Source organism: Felis catus, chromosome C2 (assembly GCF_018350175.1).
Source record: "Felis catus isolate Fca126 chromosome C2, F.catus_Fca126_mat1.0, whole genome shotgun sequence".
NCBI classification, from domain to species: Eukaryota; Metazoa; Chordata; class Mammalia; order Carnivora; family Felidae; genus Felis; species Felis catus.
The window spans coordinates 66,988,171-67,002,617 of NC_058376.1; the positions used below are offsets into that span (position 1 = coordinate 66,988,171).

Genomic DNA, 14,447 nt, shown 5'->3' on the forward strand with positions numbered 1-14,447 from the left:
TTTATGTACATTGATTTTATATCCTGCAACTTTCCTAAATTCATGTATCAGTTCTAGCACTTTTGGTGGACTCTTGCGTTTTCCACATAGAATATCATGTCAGCTGCAAAGAGTGAAATGTCGACTACTTTGCCAATTTTTATGCCTTTTATTTCTTTTTGTTGTCTGATTGCTGAGGCTAGGACTTCCAGTACTGTGTTGAACAACAATGGTGAGAGTAGACATCCCTGTTGTGTCCCTAAGCTTAGGGGGAAAGCTCTTAGTTTTTCCCCACTGAGGATGATATTAGCTGCAGGCCTTTCATATATGGCTTTTATGATGTTGAGGTATGTTCCTTCTATCCTGACTTTCTTGAGGGTTTTTATCAAAAAAGGATGCTTTATTTTGTCAAATGCTTTTTCTACATCTATTCAAAGGATTATATGGTTCTTATCCTTTCTTTTATTAATGTGGTGTATCATGTTGATTGATTTGCAAATATTGAGCCAGACCTGCAGCCCAGGAATAAATCCCACTTGATCGTGGTGAATAATTCTTTTAGTGTACTATTGAATTCAATTTGCTAGTAACTTGTTGAGAATTTTTACATCCAGTTTCATCAGGGATACTGGTCTGTAATTCTTTTTAGTGGGGTCTTTGTCTGGTTTTGGAAACAAGGTAATACTGGCTTCATAGGATGAATTTGGATGTCTTCCTACCATTTTATTTTTTGGAACAGTTTGAGAAGAAGAGGTATTAACTCTAAATGTCTGGTAGAATTCCTCTGGGAAGTTATCTGGCCCAGGACCCAGAGTCAGTCTTGCCCCAATAAATAAACAGTTGCCAGGCAAGGAAGGAAAGGGTTTGGTGTAAGCAGCTCCCCCCTCTACTAGGGGCTGCTGTGTTGCTCTCTGAAGTCCCACTATGTTGGTGTTGGGTGGGAAAATGGTGCCATCCCAATATCTCACCCCTGGACCAACCTCCACTATTCAAGCATCCCTTACAGAATAGCAAGGGCAGTCAGCTTGCTCTGCACCACAACCTTCTATGCCTTCTCCTTGGCACATGGCTGGGATTCAAACCCAACATCTGAAAGGACCCAGCATGGCATGGATCCACTCCCCTCCTCCAGAGTAGAGTCTCTCCACCCTGCTGATGGAAGGCCTTTGGCTGGCACCTGAGGGTCTTTTTTTCTTGGGGAGGCAATAAACCCTCTTCCAAAAGTACTCCAGGAAGAGGACTGTTCTCTTCCAGTGCACCCGGAGATGTCTACACCATGCTATGTATGTGATGGCCAGCTCCCTCCTCCCTAGGAACATGTATCCCACCACTCTGGAGAAAGTCACACACTTGCAAGACCTCAGAATTTGAGCTCCAAAAGCTGTTTGCAAAGGAGAACTGGGATACTCTGTACTTCTTGTTCCCCGTCTATGGTCCAGAGAGGTTTCCCTCTTGTGCTAACTTGATGCCACACTTTTTCAACCCCTCTCACTTTCTTTCCCTTTTGTCTCTCCACAGAAAGAGTTCCCTCCCCTCTGCAGCTCTGCTGTTTTTCTCTCCCCCAATTCATATCCATGCACCTCCAGACTGCCAAGCTTCTCCCCCCAAATGTGGAAATCCTTCTGACACTCCACAGATCTATTTCCTGGGTGTTCCAAGTAATCTGACCTCAATACAGCTGTGTTTGAGGGGCAAAGAAAGCCTAGGGTCCCCCTACTTCTCTGCTATCGTAACTCCTCCTAAGAATTTTTTTAGATTTTTTTCTTTAAGTTTTTATTTGAATTCCAGTTAACGTACAGTGTAACATTAGTTTCAGATGTAGAATCTAATGATTCATCACTTACAGACAACACCCAGTACTCACTCATCACATGTGCCCTCCTTAATACCCATCACCTTTTTAACCCAACCCCTGCCCACCTCTCCTCCTGTAATCCTCAGTTTGTTCTCTATAGTTAAGAGTTTGTTTTCTGGTTTGTCTCTCTCCCCCCTCATCCAAGTTCATCTGTTTTGTTTCTTAAATTTCACATACGAATGAAATCATATGGTATTTTCTTTCTCTGACTTATTTCACTTAGCATAATACATTCTAGCTCCATCCATGTCATTGCAAATGGCAAGACTTCATTCCTTTAATGGCTGAGTGATACTCCATTATATATATGTACATACCACCTCTTCTTTTTTCTTAATTTTTTAAATGTATGTTTATTTTTGAGACAGAACATGATCAGGGGAGGGGCAGAGAGAGAGGGAGACACAAACTGAAGCAGACTCTGGGCTCTGAGTTGTCAGCACAGACAACATGGGGCACAGACAACAGCCTCAACATGGGGCTCAAACTCAGGAACTACAAGATCATGACCTGAGCCAAAGTTGGATGCTTAACCAACTGAGCCACCCAGGCGCCCTAACCATACCACCTCCTCTTTTCCATTCATCACTCAGAGGACTGGACATTTGGACTCTTTCCATAATTTGGCTATTGTCAACAATGCTGCTTTAAACATTGGTATACAAGGGGTACCTGGGTGGCTCAGCTGGTTAAGCGTCCAACTTCAGCTCAGGTCGTGATCTCACAGTTCGTGGGTTCAAGCCCCGCATCAGGCTCTGTGCTGACAGCTCAGAGCCTGGAGCCTGCTTTGGATTCTGTGTCTCCCATTCTCTCTGCCCCTCCCCTGCTCGCTCTCTCTCTCTCTCTCTCTCTTAAAAATAAACATTAAACAAAATTAAACATTAAACAAAATTAAACATTGATGCATATGTATCCATTCGAATTAGTATTTTCGTATCCTTTGAGTAAATACCTAATAGTGCAATTGGTGAATACCAGAGTAGTTCTATTCTTAATTTTCGGGGAGCCTCCATACCGCTTTCCAAAGTGGCTGCACCAGTTTGTATTCTCACCAACAGTGGAAGAGGGTTCCCATTTCTTCACATCCTTTCTAACATCTTTTGTTTCCTGTGCTATTAATTTTAGCCATTCTGACAGGTGCGAGAGGATATCTCATTGCAGTTTTGATTTGTATTTCCCTCATAATGAGTGATGTTGAGTATCTTTTCAGGTGTCTGTTAGCCAGCTCGAGGTCTTCTTTGGAAAAATATCTATTCTTGTCTCCTGCCCATTTTTTAACTGGATTATTTATTTTTTGAATGTTGAGTTTGATAAGTTCTTTACAGATTTTGGATATTAACCCTTTATCAGATATATCATTTGCTCTCCCATTACAATATATTCTCCCATTCCAAAGGTTGCCTCCCAGTTTAGTTGAATGTTTCCTTCACTAAACAGAAGGTTTTTATCTTGATGAAGTCCCAATAATTTATTTTTGCTTTTGTTTCCCTTGCCTCAGGGGACATATCTAGTAAGATGTTGCTGTGGCTGATATCAAAGGAGTTACTATCTGTGTTCTCTAGGATTTTGATGGTTTCCTGTCTCACAGGCTAAACAGCCAGTGTCCTGGTTAGTGGCCTTTAGCAGGTATCTCTGCACCTATGCTGAGGGGTGGGAGGAGGAAATGGGGCTGGATGGTTATTTTACCCCCAGAGAGGCAATGCCTCCTGTCACAGATGTGCTCCACAGGGAAGCAACAGGCTCTCCCTGTGCCCCTTAGGTGATCCTCACATCATGCAATCTGCCCTGGAGTTGTTTTCCTGCCTTTGCTCCAGGAATAGGGCAGCATCCTCAGGTCTCTATCCCAGAGAAGCCCACAGACCTCTAAAACTCCAGTCTTTCAGCCCCCTGGTTGCAAAATTTCACAAAATTCAGCCCCATTGATTTTCACAGCCAAAGGCTTTGGGAAATTGTTCTCCTCATACTTATCCCTGTGCACTCTACTCTCTCTTGGCTTTCTCTGCAACCAGGACTCCTTCCTGTCCACAGCACCATGTTCCATTTCTCCCCCAAACCTGGTCTCTGCACTTCCTACCTTCCTCAATAGTGGCCTCTTCTCTCCCTCTAGTTGTGCAGTTTATTCTGTCAGTTCTCAGACCAATTTGAGTATTCAGAATGATTTGACAGTTATCCAGCTCTGTTCAAGTGATGAGACAAGTGTGGGATCTTCCTTCTACACTGCCAACTTAGCTCCTTCACAAGAAAACAAAAAAGATCTCAAACAAAACAACCTACCTTTCTACCTCAAGGAACTAGAAAAAGGACAAATGAAACCCAAAATTAGTGGAAGAAAGTAAATAAAGATCAGAGCAGAAATAAATGAAATAGAGACTAACAACACAAATCAAAAAGATCAAGGAAACTAAGAGCTGATTTTTTAAAAAAGAGAAACAAAATAGACAAACCTTTAGCCAGATTCACCAAGACTGAAAATCACAAGTGAAAGAGACATTATAACTGATGCCACAGAAACACAAAGGATCATGAGACCACTATTAACAATTGAATGCCAAAAGATTGGAGATTCTAGAAGCAGATAAATTTCTAGAAAAATACAACCTACCAAGACAATCATGAAGAACTAGAAAATCAAACAGACCAATTACTAGCAAGGAGATTGAGTCACTAATTTAAAACCTCCCAACAAATAAAAGTTTAGGACCAGATGGCTCCACTGCTGAGTTCTACTAAACATTTAAAGAATACAATCCTTCTCAAATTCTTCCAAAAAATCAGAGTAGGGAAAATTTCCTAACTCATTTTTTCAAGGACACTACAAGAAAAGAAAGTTATAGGCCAATATTTCTGCTAAACACAAATGTAAAACTCCTCAACAAAATATTAGCAAGCCAAATTCAATAGTACATTGAAAGGATCTTATGATCAAGGGTAATATTCAAGTCAATGTGATTCATATTAGCCAAATGAAAAATAAAAATCCATCATCTCAATTGATGAAGAAAAAGCATTTGACAAAACTCACTATCTGTTCATAACAAAAACTACAACCAAGTGGGAATAGAGGGAATGTGCCTCACATAATAAAGATCATATGTGACAAGGCACAGCTAACATCATATTCAATGGTGGAAAAGTGAAAGCTTTTACTCCAAGATCAGAAACAAGACAAGAAAGACCGCTGTCACCACTTTTATTCAACATAGTACTGAAATACTCTCCAGGGCATGAAAAATAAATAAAAGGCATCCAAATAAGAACACAAGAAGTAAAATTGTCTATCTGCAGGATATATATATATATCCATAAGGTCTCAACCAAAAAAATACTAAAACTAACAAATTCAGCAAAGTAACAGAATAGAAAATCAATATATAAAACTCAGTTGCATTTCTATACACTAACAACAAACAATTAGAGAAATTTTAACAATCCTATTTAGTTGTATCAAAAAGAATAAAATACTTAGGAATAAATTTAACCAAGGAGGTAAAAGATCTGTGCACTGAAAACTATAAGATATTAAGAATTAAAGACACAAATAAATGTAAAGATATTTCATACTCATGGGTTGCAAGAATTAATATTGTTAAAATGTCCATACTGCCCAAAGCAATTTATAGATTCAGTGAAATCCTCCTTAAAATTCCAATTACATTCTTCACCAAAATAGAATAATCCTAAAAATTTGCATAGAACCACAAACGACTCTAAATAGCCAAAGCAATCTTGAAAAGGAAGAGCAAAGAGGCATCACACTTTCTGATTTCAAACTATATTACAAAGCTATAGCAATCACAGCAGTTTGGTATCAACACAAAAATAGACACAAATCAATGAAACAGAATAGAAAGCCCAAAAATACACACACACACACACACACACACACACACACACACACTCAATTAATTTACAACAAAAGAGCCAAGAATATACAATAGGGAAAGGATCATCTCTTCAATAAATGGTGCTAGAAAAACTGTACATCCACATGCAAAAGAATGAAACCAAACCACTATCTTACACCATGCACAAAAATCAACTCAAAATGGATTAAAGACTTGAACACAGACCTTTAACAATACAACTCCAAGAAGAAAACAGAGATGGTAAGCTCCTTGACATTGGTTTTGGCATTTTTTTTTATTTGAAACCAAAAACAAAGAAAATATATGCAAAATTAAGCAAAAATATGATGTAGTGAGACTACATAAAAATAAAAAGCTTCTGTATAGTAAAGGAAACCACCAACAAAATGAAAAGGCAATCTACTGAATGGGAGAAAGTGTTTGTAAAGTATATATCTGATAAAAGGTTAATATCCAAAATATATAAAGGATTCACATAACTTAATAGCAAAAAAACTCAGATTAAAAAAATGGGCAGAGGTGGGTGCCTGCCTGGCTCAGTCAATAGTGCATGCAACTCTTGATCTAGGGGTTGTGAGTCCAAGCCCCATGGTAGATGTAGAGCCTACTTTAAAAAAAAAACATGGGCAAAGGAACTGAATAGACACTTTTCCAAAGACAACATATAAATGGCCAATAGGTACATGAAAAGGTGCTTAACATCACTAATCATAAGAGAAATGCAAATCAAAACCACAACGAGGTATCACCTCATACCTGCTATGGTATGTATTATCAAAAAGAATTAACAAGTGTGTTAAGAGTGTGGAGAAAAGGGAACCCTGTGTAGTGTTGGTAGGAATGTAAATTGATGCAGCCACTATGGAAAACAGTATGGAGGTGTGTAATCACATTCCTGAAGACTCTAAGCCAAAGGTGGGTGACAACCCAGCAAGACCAAAGGAATGACCCAGAAACAGTGATTGAGATCTAGGTTTATTGGGGGCACTTACATACAGGGAGCCCAGGAGTGGCCAACTGAACAAAGCATCTGCTGCTGGAAACTAAACACAGCAAACTTTTATAGTGTAGCAATTATCCTAGGAATTCTCTGTAGCTTTGCCTTTCCTTGCACAGCAAATGTTCCAATGATATCAGAACCCACCACCTGGACATTTGCATTATCAAGGTGATACTCCAAGTTGGCCAGCCCTAGAGCCCCTGACCTGGAATGCTGAACAACATGTTTTCTACATATTTTGCTTATGGGAAATAACAGAGAGAAGACGGCATCTATACATTCTCAAGATAAAGATTAACAGCGGCATTAGGGTGTGCTTGTGCATACCAGCCCTGGCCCTTAACACACAGGAGGTTCCTCAAAAATTAAAAATAGAACCACCATATAATCCAACAATCTCACTTCTGGGTATACATCCAAAGGAAATGAAAACAGGGTATTGAAGGACTGTCTGCAGTCCTATGTTCATTTCAGCATTATTCACAATAGCTAAGATAGGGAAACAACCTAAGGGCCTATAAATGCATGAATGGATAAAGAAGACATGGTATATATACAGAATGGAATATTATTGAGCCATGAAAAAGATGGAAATCCTGCCATTTGCAAAAACATGGATGGACCTTGAGGCATTACATGAAGTGAAATAAGCCAGGCAAAGACAAATACTGCATGGTATATCACTTATATGATGAATATTTTTTTAAAAAGTTATAGAAACAGAGTAGAAAAGTGGCAACCAGTAGCTGAGGGTAGGGAAAACAGGGAAGGGTTTGTAAAAGGGTATAAACTTTCAGCTATAAGATGAGTAAGTTCTGAGAATCTAATGTAAAACATGATGACTATCGTTGACAACACAGTAATGCATAATTGAAGTTTGCTAAGGGAGAACTTAATGTTCTCACAAAAAATAAAAAAAGTGATGGGCATGTTAATTAGATAGTGGGAACACATTCCCAGTTTGTATATATATCAGTGATGTACAATTTGTTATTTTTTTAATGTTTATTTATTTTTGAGAGAAAGACAGAGTGTGAGTGGGGGAGGGGCAGAGAGAAGAGGAGACGCAGAATCCAAAGCAGGCTCCAGTCTCTGAGCTGTCAGCACAGAGCCTGACACGAGGCTCGAACTCATGAACTGTGAGATCATGACCTGAGCCAAAGTTGGATGCTTAATCAAAAGAGCCACCCAGGCACCCCTTGATGTATACTTTAAATGTTACAATTTTAAATGTCAGTTTTACCTCAATGAAACTGAAATTTTAATAATAGTTATTTCAAGTTAAAGCATTCTATTCATCACCGACAAAGCCTAAGGCAATGGTTTCAGTAAGAAATTATTTTCCCTAAAACTGTAAAGTTAGTTTTAAACATCCACTTAAATGAACAAATTATAAGTTAAACTTTAAAAAACAAATGGTTAATTATTGAGAAATAAAGAGGAAGAAGCTCTTTGAAACTTTGCATTTCAGAGACTAACCATTAAACTCAAGGCATATAAACCTTGCTCATTCAAAGCATTTTTAACTTTGACAAAAAAATATAGCCATGAAAATTTTGCTATAGAAGAATCAAATTAAAACTGGAGATAAAAATTAAGCTCATCAAGGGGAAGACTAAGATTCTGTCCATCTAGGTTTTCAGCTTAAAATTCTTCAGAAAAAATATTCTAAAAATAAGAGCTTAAAAACCTCAAAAAAAAGTCAGCAAAAAAGTAGAGAATGTTGACAGTCAAAAAACACTAAAATAAAGACAAATTAAAAATTACATAAACCTTAGTTTTGGGATTATGATGGCAGAGACGTCCTGCTGAACCAGGCCAGCAATAGCACAGCTCCTAGCATGTAGCTCCAGAATCATCAATGCTGAGTCACTGACTTTTTTTTTTTTTTTTTAGTAAAACATTAACTCCTGTGTGGTTGGACATTGTTTGGGGCTGCAAGCTTCTGAGTACACCTCATAGTTTCTCTCTGAGCTTCTGAACTTCCTAATATCCTTTAATAAATTCCTTTCTTGCTAAAACAAATTAATCAAGCAAACCAACATTAAGTCAATTAACAAAGCAACTTTTCCTCCAACCAACACATCATGTCTGAGGAAGGGGCAATTCTTTCCAACAGATGTATGGCTTATTTTTGCAATTTATACCCCCAAAGTTGTCCTTTTTAATTCATTCTAGTTAGTGCCCGTGTTGTGTCAGATGTTGTTAGTGCCAGAAGTTGCTCTCAGTATTTTTGCTGTTTATAAGACTACATTTGATAGTGCAGGAGGGGTAGAGCTCTTGACTTCAGCTTCCCTATGGCTAACTCATCAAGGGATATTTCTGTCTTTCCATCTGGGAGATCTGGGATTTCTGAAATCTGTGTTAATACGGAAGATGACTGGCCCCAAAAGACTTGGATCTCAATACGCATTACACAGGCTGCTCCTAAACCCTACTATATGTGTCTTCAAAACTTCTACCCCTTACCAAAATATTTTAAAGTGGCCCTGTGGCCCAGTTTTTAAGTATATACACAGTAACTGAGAAAATCTGGATCCAAATTCTGCCCCCATGAATACTATTTATATATTATTAGATACTTTTCCAAAGTATCCAAACCCTTTTTTCTGAGCTTCAGTTTCCTCAGCTGCAAAATCATGATAATAAAGGATCTACCCTGTAGGGCTGTTATTAACCTTAAATGGGTAGCGTTAGGGCACCTGGGTGGCTCAGTCAGTTAAGCAGCCAACTCTTGATTTCTGCTCAGGTCATTGTGTCACAATCACTGGGCATGGAGCCTGCTTAAGATTCTCTCTCCGCCTCTCCCATTTTTCACCCCCCCCTCAAAAAAATTAAATGGGTAATGTTTATATAGTGTCTGGCATTTAAATATTTGATAAATGTTAACGCTCCTTTTTGAAAATAGTAAAAGAAACACTAATGCATATAAATGGTAACACCTAATTGTCATGCTTGCACTAGCTCAAGGATATCCAGAAAATGGACACTTTTCAAATTCTACAATACAGAAAAGCTATAATGGAGTGGACACTTAGTACCACATGGACATTAAACATGATTCTTCTCCATTTAACTCTATTATCCTTTGAATGTCCAAAGCACATTTTAAAATGTATTCTGAATATTGCAGAACTATGAGATGATGTTTCAAATATTATATATCAGGATTTTAAAAAAAGACCTATTTTTAGTGCTATTATTTACAGGTTTTTAAGTTATGTCACAACAGAGCTAAACTCATGAGCTCTATGTAAATAGTACTATTTGTCTGGAATAAGAATGACAATAATAATTTTTGTTCAGAATTTACCATATACTAAGAAGTGTTCTGGCATGTGACATGAATTATCGCAAAATATCTGTGAAGTAGATAATATTCCCAACTTACAGAAAAGGAGATTAAAGTATGGAGGACTACAATAATTTGTATAATTTGTAAATGGTAGAATTGGGATTTGAGCCCAGGCAGTCTGGCTTAAGAGTCATTATTCTTAAGTACCATTTTCAACTGCACAATAAGATACTTCCATTCTATATTTTAAACTCCAAGCACTTGAGTTGCTTCCAAAACTTATATAAATAGGTGCATATTTAAATTATGCAAAAGAAAGTTGAATACTATAACCTATTTTGTACTGCCATTAAATGATAAAATACTTAATGGAGACAATAAATTTTAAACTATGTTAACAGTCAAATATTGAAAATGAACTTACGTTTAATAAAAATCGTATGAAGTTTTTGGCTAACTACTGAAAATGTGACTAACTCTGAAAAGAGTGAGGACTTAGCCATCTTTGTATGTTTTGAAAAAAATGAATTATCACTCTTCATTTACTAATCTACACATTCCGATTCCTTTATATATGAAGATTTAATTATGGTATTTATGCTGCCTTCTTCCTCCTGGTACAGATCATGTAAACGGACACTGCACAAGTCCAACCTCTCAGAGTTGCAGTTCTGGAAAACGTCTGTCTAGTGCTGATGTTTCAAAAGTAAATCGCTGGGGTCCTGGAAGACCACCATTTCGGAAAGCACAATCAGCTGCTTGCATGGAAATTTCTTTACCAGTCACAGCAGAAGGTAAGTTAAACATACAAATTTTTGCGGATACAATTAAAATTTGATATACCATAATAATGGGAGCTAGAGGGCAAGGGATATAAATTACATGTAAAAGATATTTAAAACTATAGTCAGCTCTCAGCAATGAGTAACTGAGAGATTGGTCAAACTGTGGCCATGATTCCAAATCCATTCCTCGCTACACCTCCTTCTTCATCTCTAAAACCAGGATGGCTCTGCTTATTGGTAGACACCTTCTCTTGTACAAAGGGAGACCTATGCTTTAATTTGTTCTCAAGACCCCCAGCAACAGAGTTTCCTTCCATCTCAATGGTGAGCTTTTAGTGTCTCTATCTGTAGTTACTTAATGTCTTGCAACCCTAATTTCCTCAACTGTCAAGTGAATGTGACCAAGAAAAAGGCAAGATCTTAAGTTCTTAAGTTTGCAATCTTCATCTTCATATGTTTTTTAAACGATTAAGTGCTTATTAGTGGAATGAGTATTGGAGCAGGGATTAAAGTATAAGAGCTAGAAGGCCATAAAGTTTTAGACAGAGAGGAAAAAAGGAATCTTCTAACTTAGTGGCTACTGTCTTGCTGACAACTTTAGGAAAAGATATGGAAAAAATAATCTGAGGAAGATTTTCTATGGTAATTCTAGTCTATAAAGTAATTCCCCACTTACCACCCCTCAATAAATTTGATAGTAATGACCTATATTTTCAAAAATTTTAATTTAAAAACTATTTTACTTATTATACCATACTAAATCTGGTTCATTGACATGCAAATAATGAATTTATCTCTCTCATAGGTGTCTGTGAGTAACAACCTTGAATGTTGATGCACTATGAATGAAAAAACTTCGAAAGCATTTTAGCTAGGATTTGTATAATAAAAGCAAAATGTAAAGGTTATAGAAATAGCACTCTTAATCACTGGCTTGAGAGTTGAGAATTTTGACTTTCAGACATTTCTGCCTCTAATTTGTACTGGATTCTGGGGAAATTGCTTAACTCTATATCTCGGTCTCTAAATCTATAAAGTTATATAGATTATATCCAAGCTCCCTCTCATCTCTAAATTCTATTACGAATAATTACTTTTACAAACTTGCTGAGGGATATAAGGGGGAAATTAGGAATACTATATTTGTCTTTCTAGAAAAAGGATAATCTAAGGAACTTATATTTAACTCTTTTTATAAAAATGAGTCACACTTGTACCTATAAAGGAAGGAGTGAATATGCAGAAAAAAAGGAATATGAGGAACTTGTATTCCAGAGCAATTATAAGAACAAAACCTGCCTCGAATTCCTTTAACTGACGATGAGTTTATGCTAGTTGGAGTGTGCACATGTATGAGTGTTGATGAGCAGGAAAACTTGCAACTATCCTGCTTCCTGTAGGTGGGCTGAAGCCCCCTCAGAAAGATTACCATTAACAATGAGATGGCATGGTCTATAGCTTCTGATCTGGTCCTAGGAAAAGTTACAGCTGGATTTGGATTCAAGGTAGGTAACCTGAAAGTAGTTCAGGGATATGACATTTGTTCTTTGGCCTTGGTAAATACTCCAATTTTTACAACTATAGTTACTCCAAATATAGCAAAACCAAAAATTTTGTTAGTTAGGGACATGTATTCACCACAGAACATTTGTGACCTTTCAGGTAAGTAGTCATAATTTTGTCCATAAGAGGGAATTGCCAAGAAATCATTAGGAATATTTTCAATAATTGAGATACAGAAGCATAATTAAAATGGTACCAGAAATTCTTGTAACCTTTACTATTTAGACTAAATATTTTTTCCCCAGATTAGAAAATTTCAACTAATAGAGGAGGTAATGTAGGGGAAAAACATGGTGACCTGGAACTCTGGAGTCCCAAGTTCTGTTCCCAGCTCTGCCTAAGTTTATGATTTATACTTCTGGACTTCAGTCTCTTCATTATCAAAATTAGCTGGTGAATTGGACAAGCTGTCTTCCAGATCAGTTAACAAGGAACCAAATTCTACTTCCCTCTCATAATTTTGTTTTTCATGTATGAAGTCTGACTTTACTTCTTATAGAAATACACTAATTTAATTTTTGTTCTTCTAAACATCCATAGAAAGCCGAGAGAATTCCTATAATCGTTCTAGAAGTTCGAGCATCTCCAGTATTGACAAAGATTCTAAAGAAGCAATTACAGCACTATACTTCATGGAGTCTTTTGCTCGGAAAAATGACTCTACAGTCTCCCCTTGTTTGTTTGTTGGAACTAGTCTGGGAATGGTGTTAATCATCTCCCTGAACCTACCTTCAGCAGATGAACAAAGATTTACAGAACCAGTCATGGTATTTCCAAGTGGTAAGAGTTCTTATTTTATTCCTTAATTGCTATTTTTCACATTTGGACATAAGATAATGTATAACATTAATTTGTATTGTTCTGGAAGACTATAAGCATTCTGTATGTTGGAAACTATTGAGAATTTCATAAATCATATACTACCCCAACATTTGTCATATAGCAACTTACCATTCATTAGGATAAAATAGTATAATCATTTCTATGGTAGTAAACTGTATAACTGCCCACCTAAACAATGTCTTGGGGAAAAAGTTTCTGAAAAGCACTAAGGAAAACCTTAATGCAAAAGTTAAAGTATTTAATGAAGTATTTCTCTAAAGTTCTAGGCCAGAGCAGAGCCTATATCATCCCTGACAAATTCAGAACAATTAAGCTAGAAGCACTACATAGCTTTCGAAAATCTTCAGTAAACTTTCCATCTTGTTTCAAAAGCATACCACACAATTTCTTTCCTTTTTATCCTAGCACCTGAAGAATTTGACCTAAGTTATGAGTACTGTTGCTAAAGCATATGTTCTTCTTAAAGCAAAGTATCTTCTTCCTACTTGAATTATCTTTTTTTCTTTTCAAAGAGATGAATGTGATTCCTCACGCAATTCCTTTGAACATTTAAAATTTTGTTCTCAGTAACTTTTGCTTTGTATTTCCTATGTATGATAAGAAATGTTTTTCAGACAGTTTTTAGGTAAAAAAATAAAAAAGGAATTTTATTAATATATAGGATAAGGAATTTTATTTTAAAAGAATACATATATATGGTATGCCAGGTTAGAGAGAGTTTTGTTTTCTTAACTGGTGTACTAAATTCTTATAGATATTTACTTAATGTAGGTGGAATAGTCAGCTCTCTCCTAGTGTGGCAAATTTAGATAAACGTATTTATGTGTATGTGTATGTGTTAAATAACAGAAGTTGATCTTCTCACACTTCTGGACACTAGAGGGCCAAGATTAAGGAGTCAACAGATTTGGTTTCTTCTGAGGCCTCTCTCCTTGGCTTGCAGATCACCAAAGGTGCCATGTGTTCACATGGCTGTCCTTCAGTGTGCATGTACCCCTAGTGTGTCCCTGTGTATGCTAACTTTTTCTTAGACAGACACCAGTTTGGATTAGGGGCCACGCTAACAACTTCCTCTTAATCGCTTCTTTAAAGGTTGTACCTTCTGAAGTACTGGGTTCTAGGCCTTCAACACATGAATTTGGTGGAGACACAATTCAGCCCATAAAATGCATTGTATTTTAAAAGTTAATCTGCTAGAATCACTGTATTTTTTTTTCAACGTTTTTATTTATTTTTGGGACAGAGAGGGACAGAGCATGAA

At 36.9% G+C, this 14,447-nt stretch overlaps 1 protein-coding gene across 1 annotated transcript in view; it reads left to right on the forward strand.

Moving 5' to 3' along the window:
* STXBP5L (syntaxin binding protein 5L) overlaps nt 1–14,447 on the forward strand; it is a 386,205-nt gene that overhangs the window by 348,592 nt on the left and 23,166 nt on the right. The window contains 2 exon segments of the mRNA XM_045036998.1: nt 10,619–10,789; nt 12,884–13,123. Of these exon segments, the coding sequence (XP_044892933.1) occupies nt 10,619–10,789; nt 12,884–13,123 (411 nt within the window).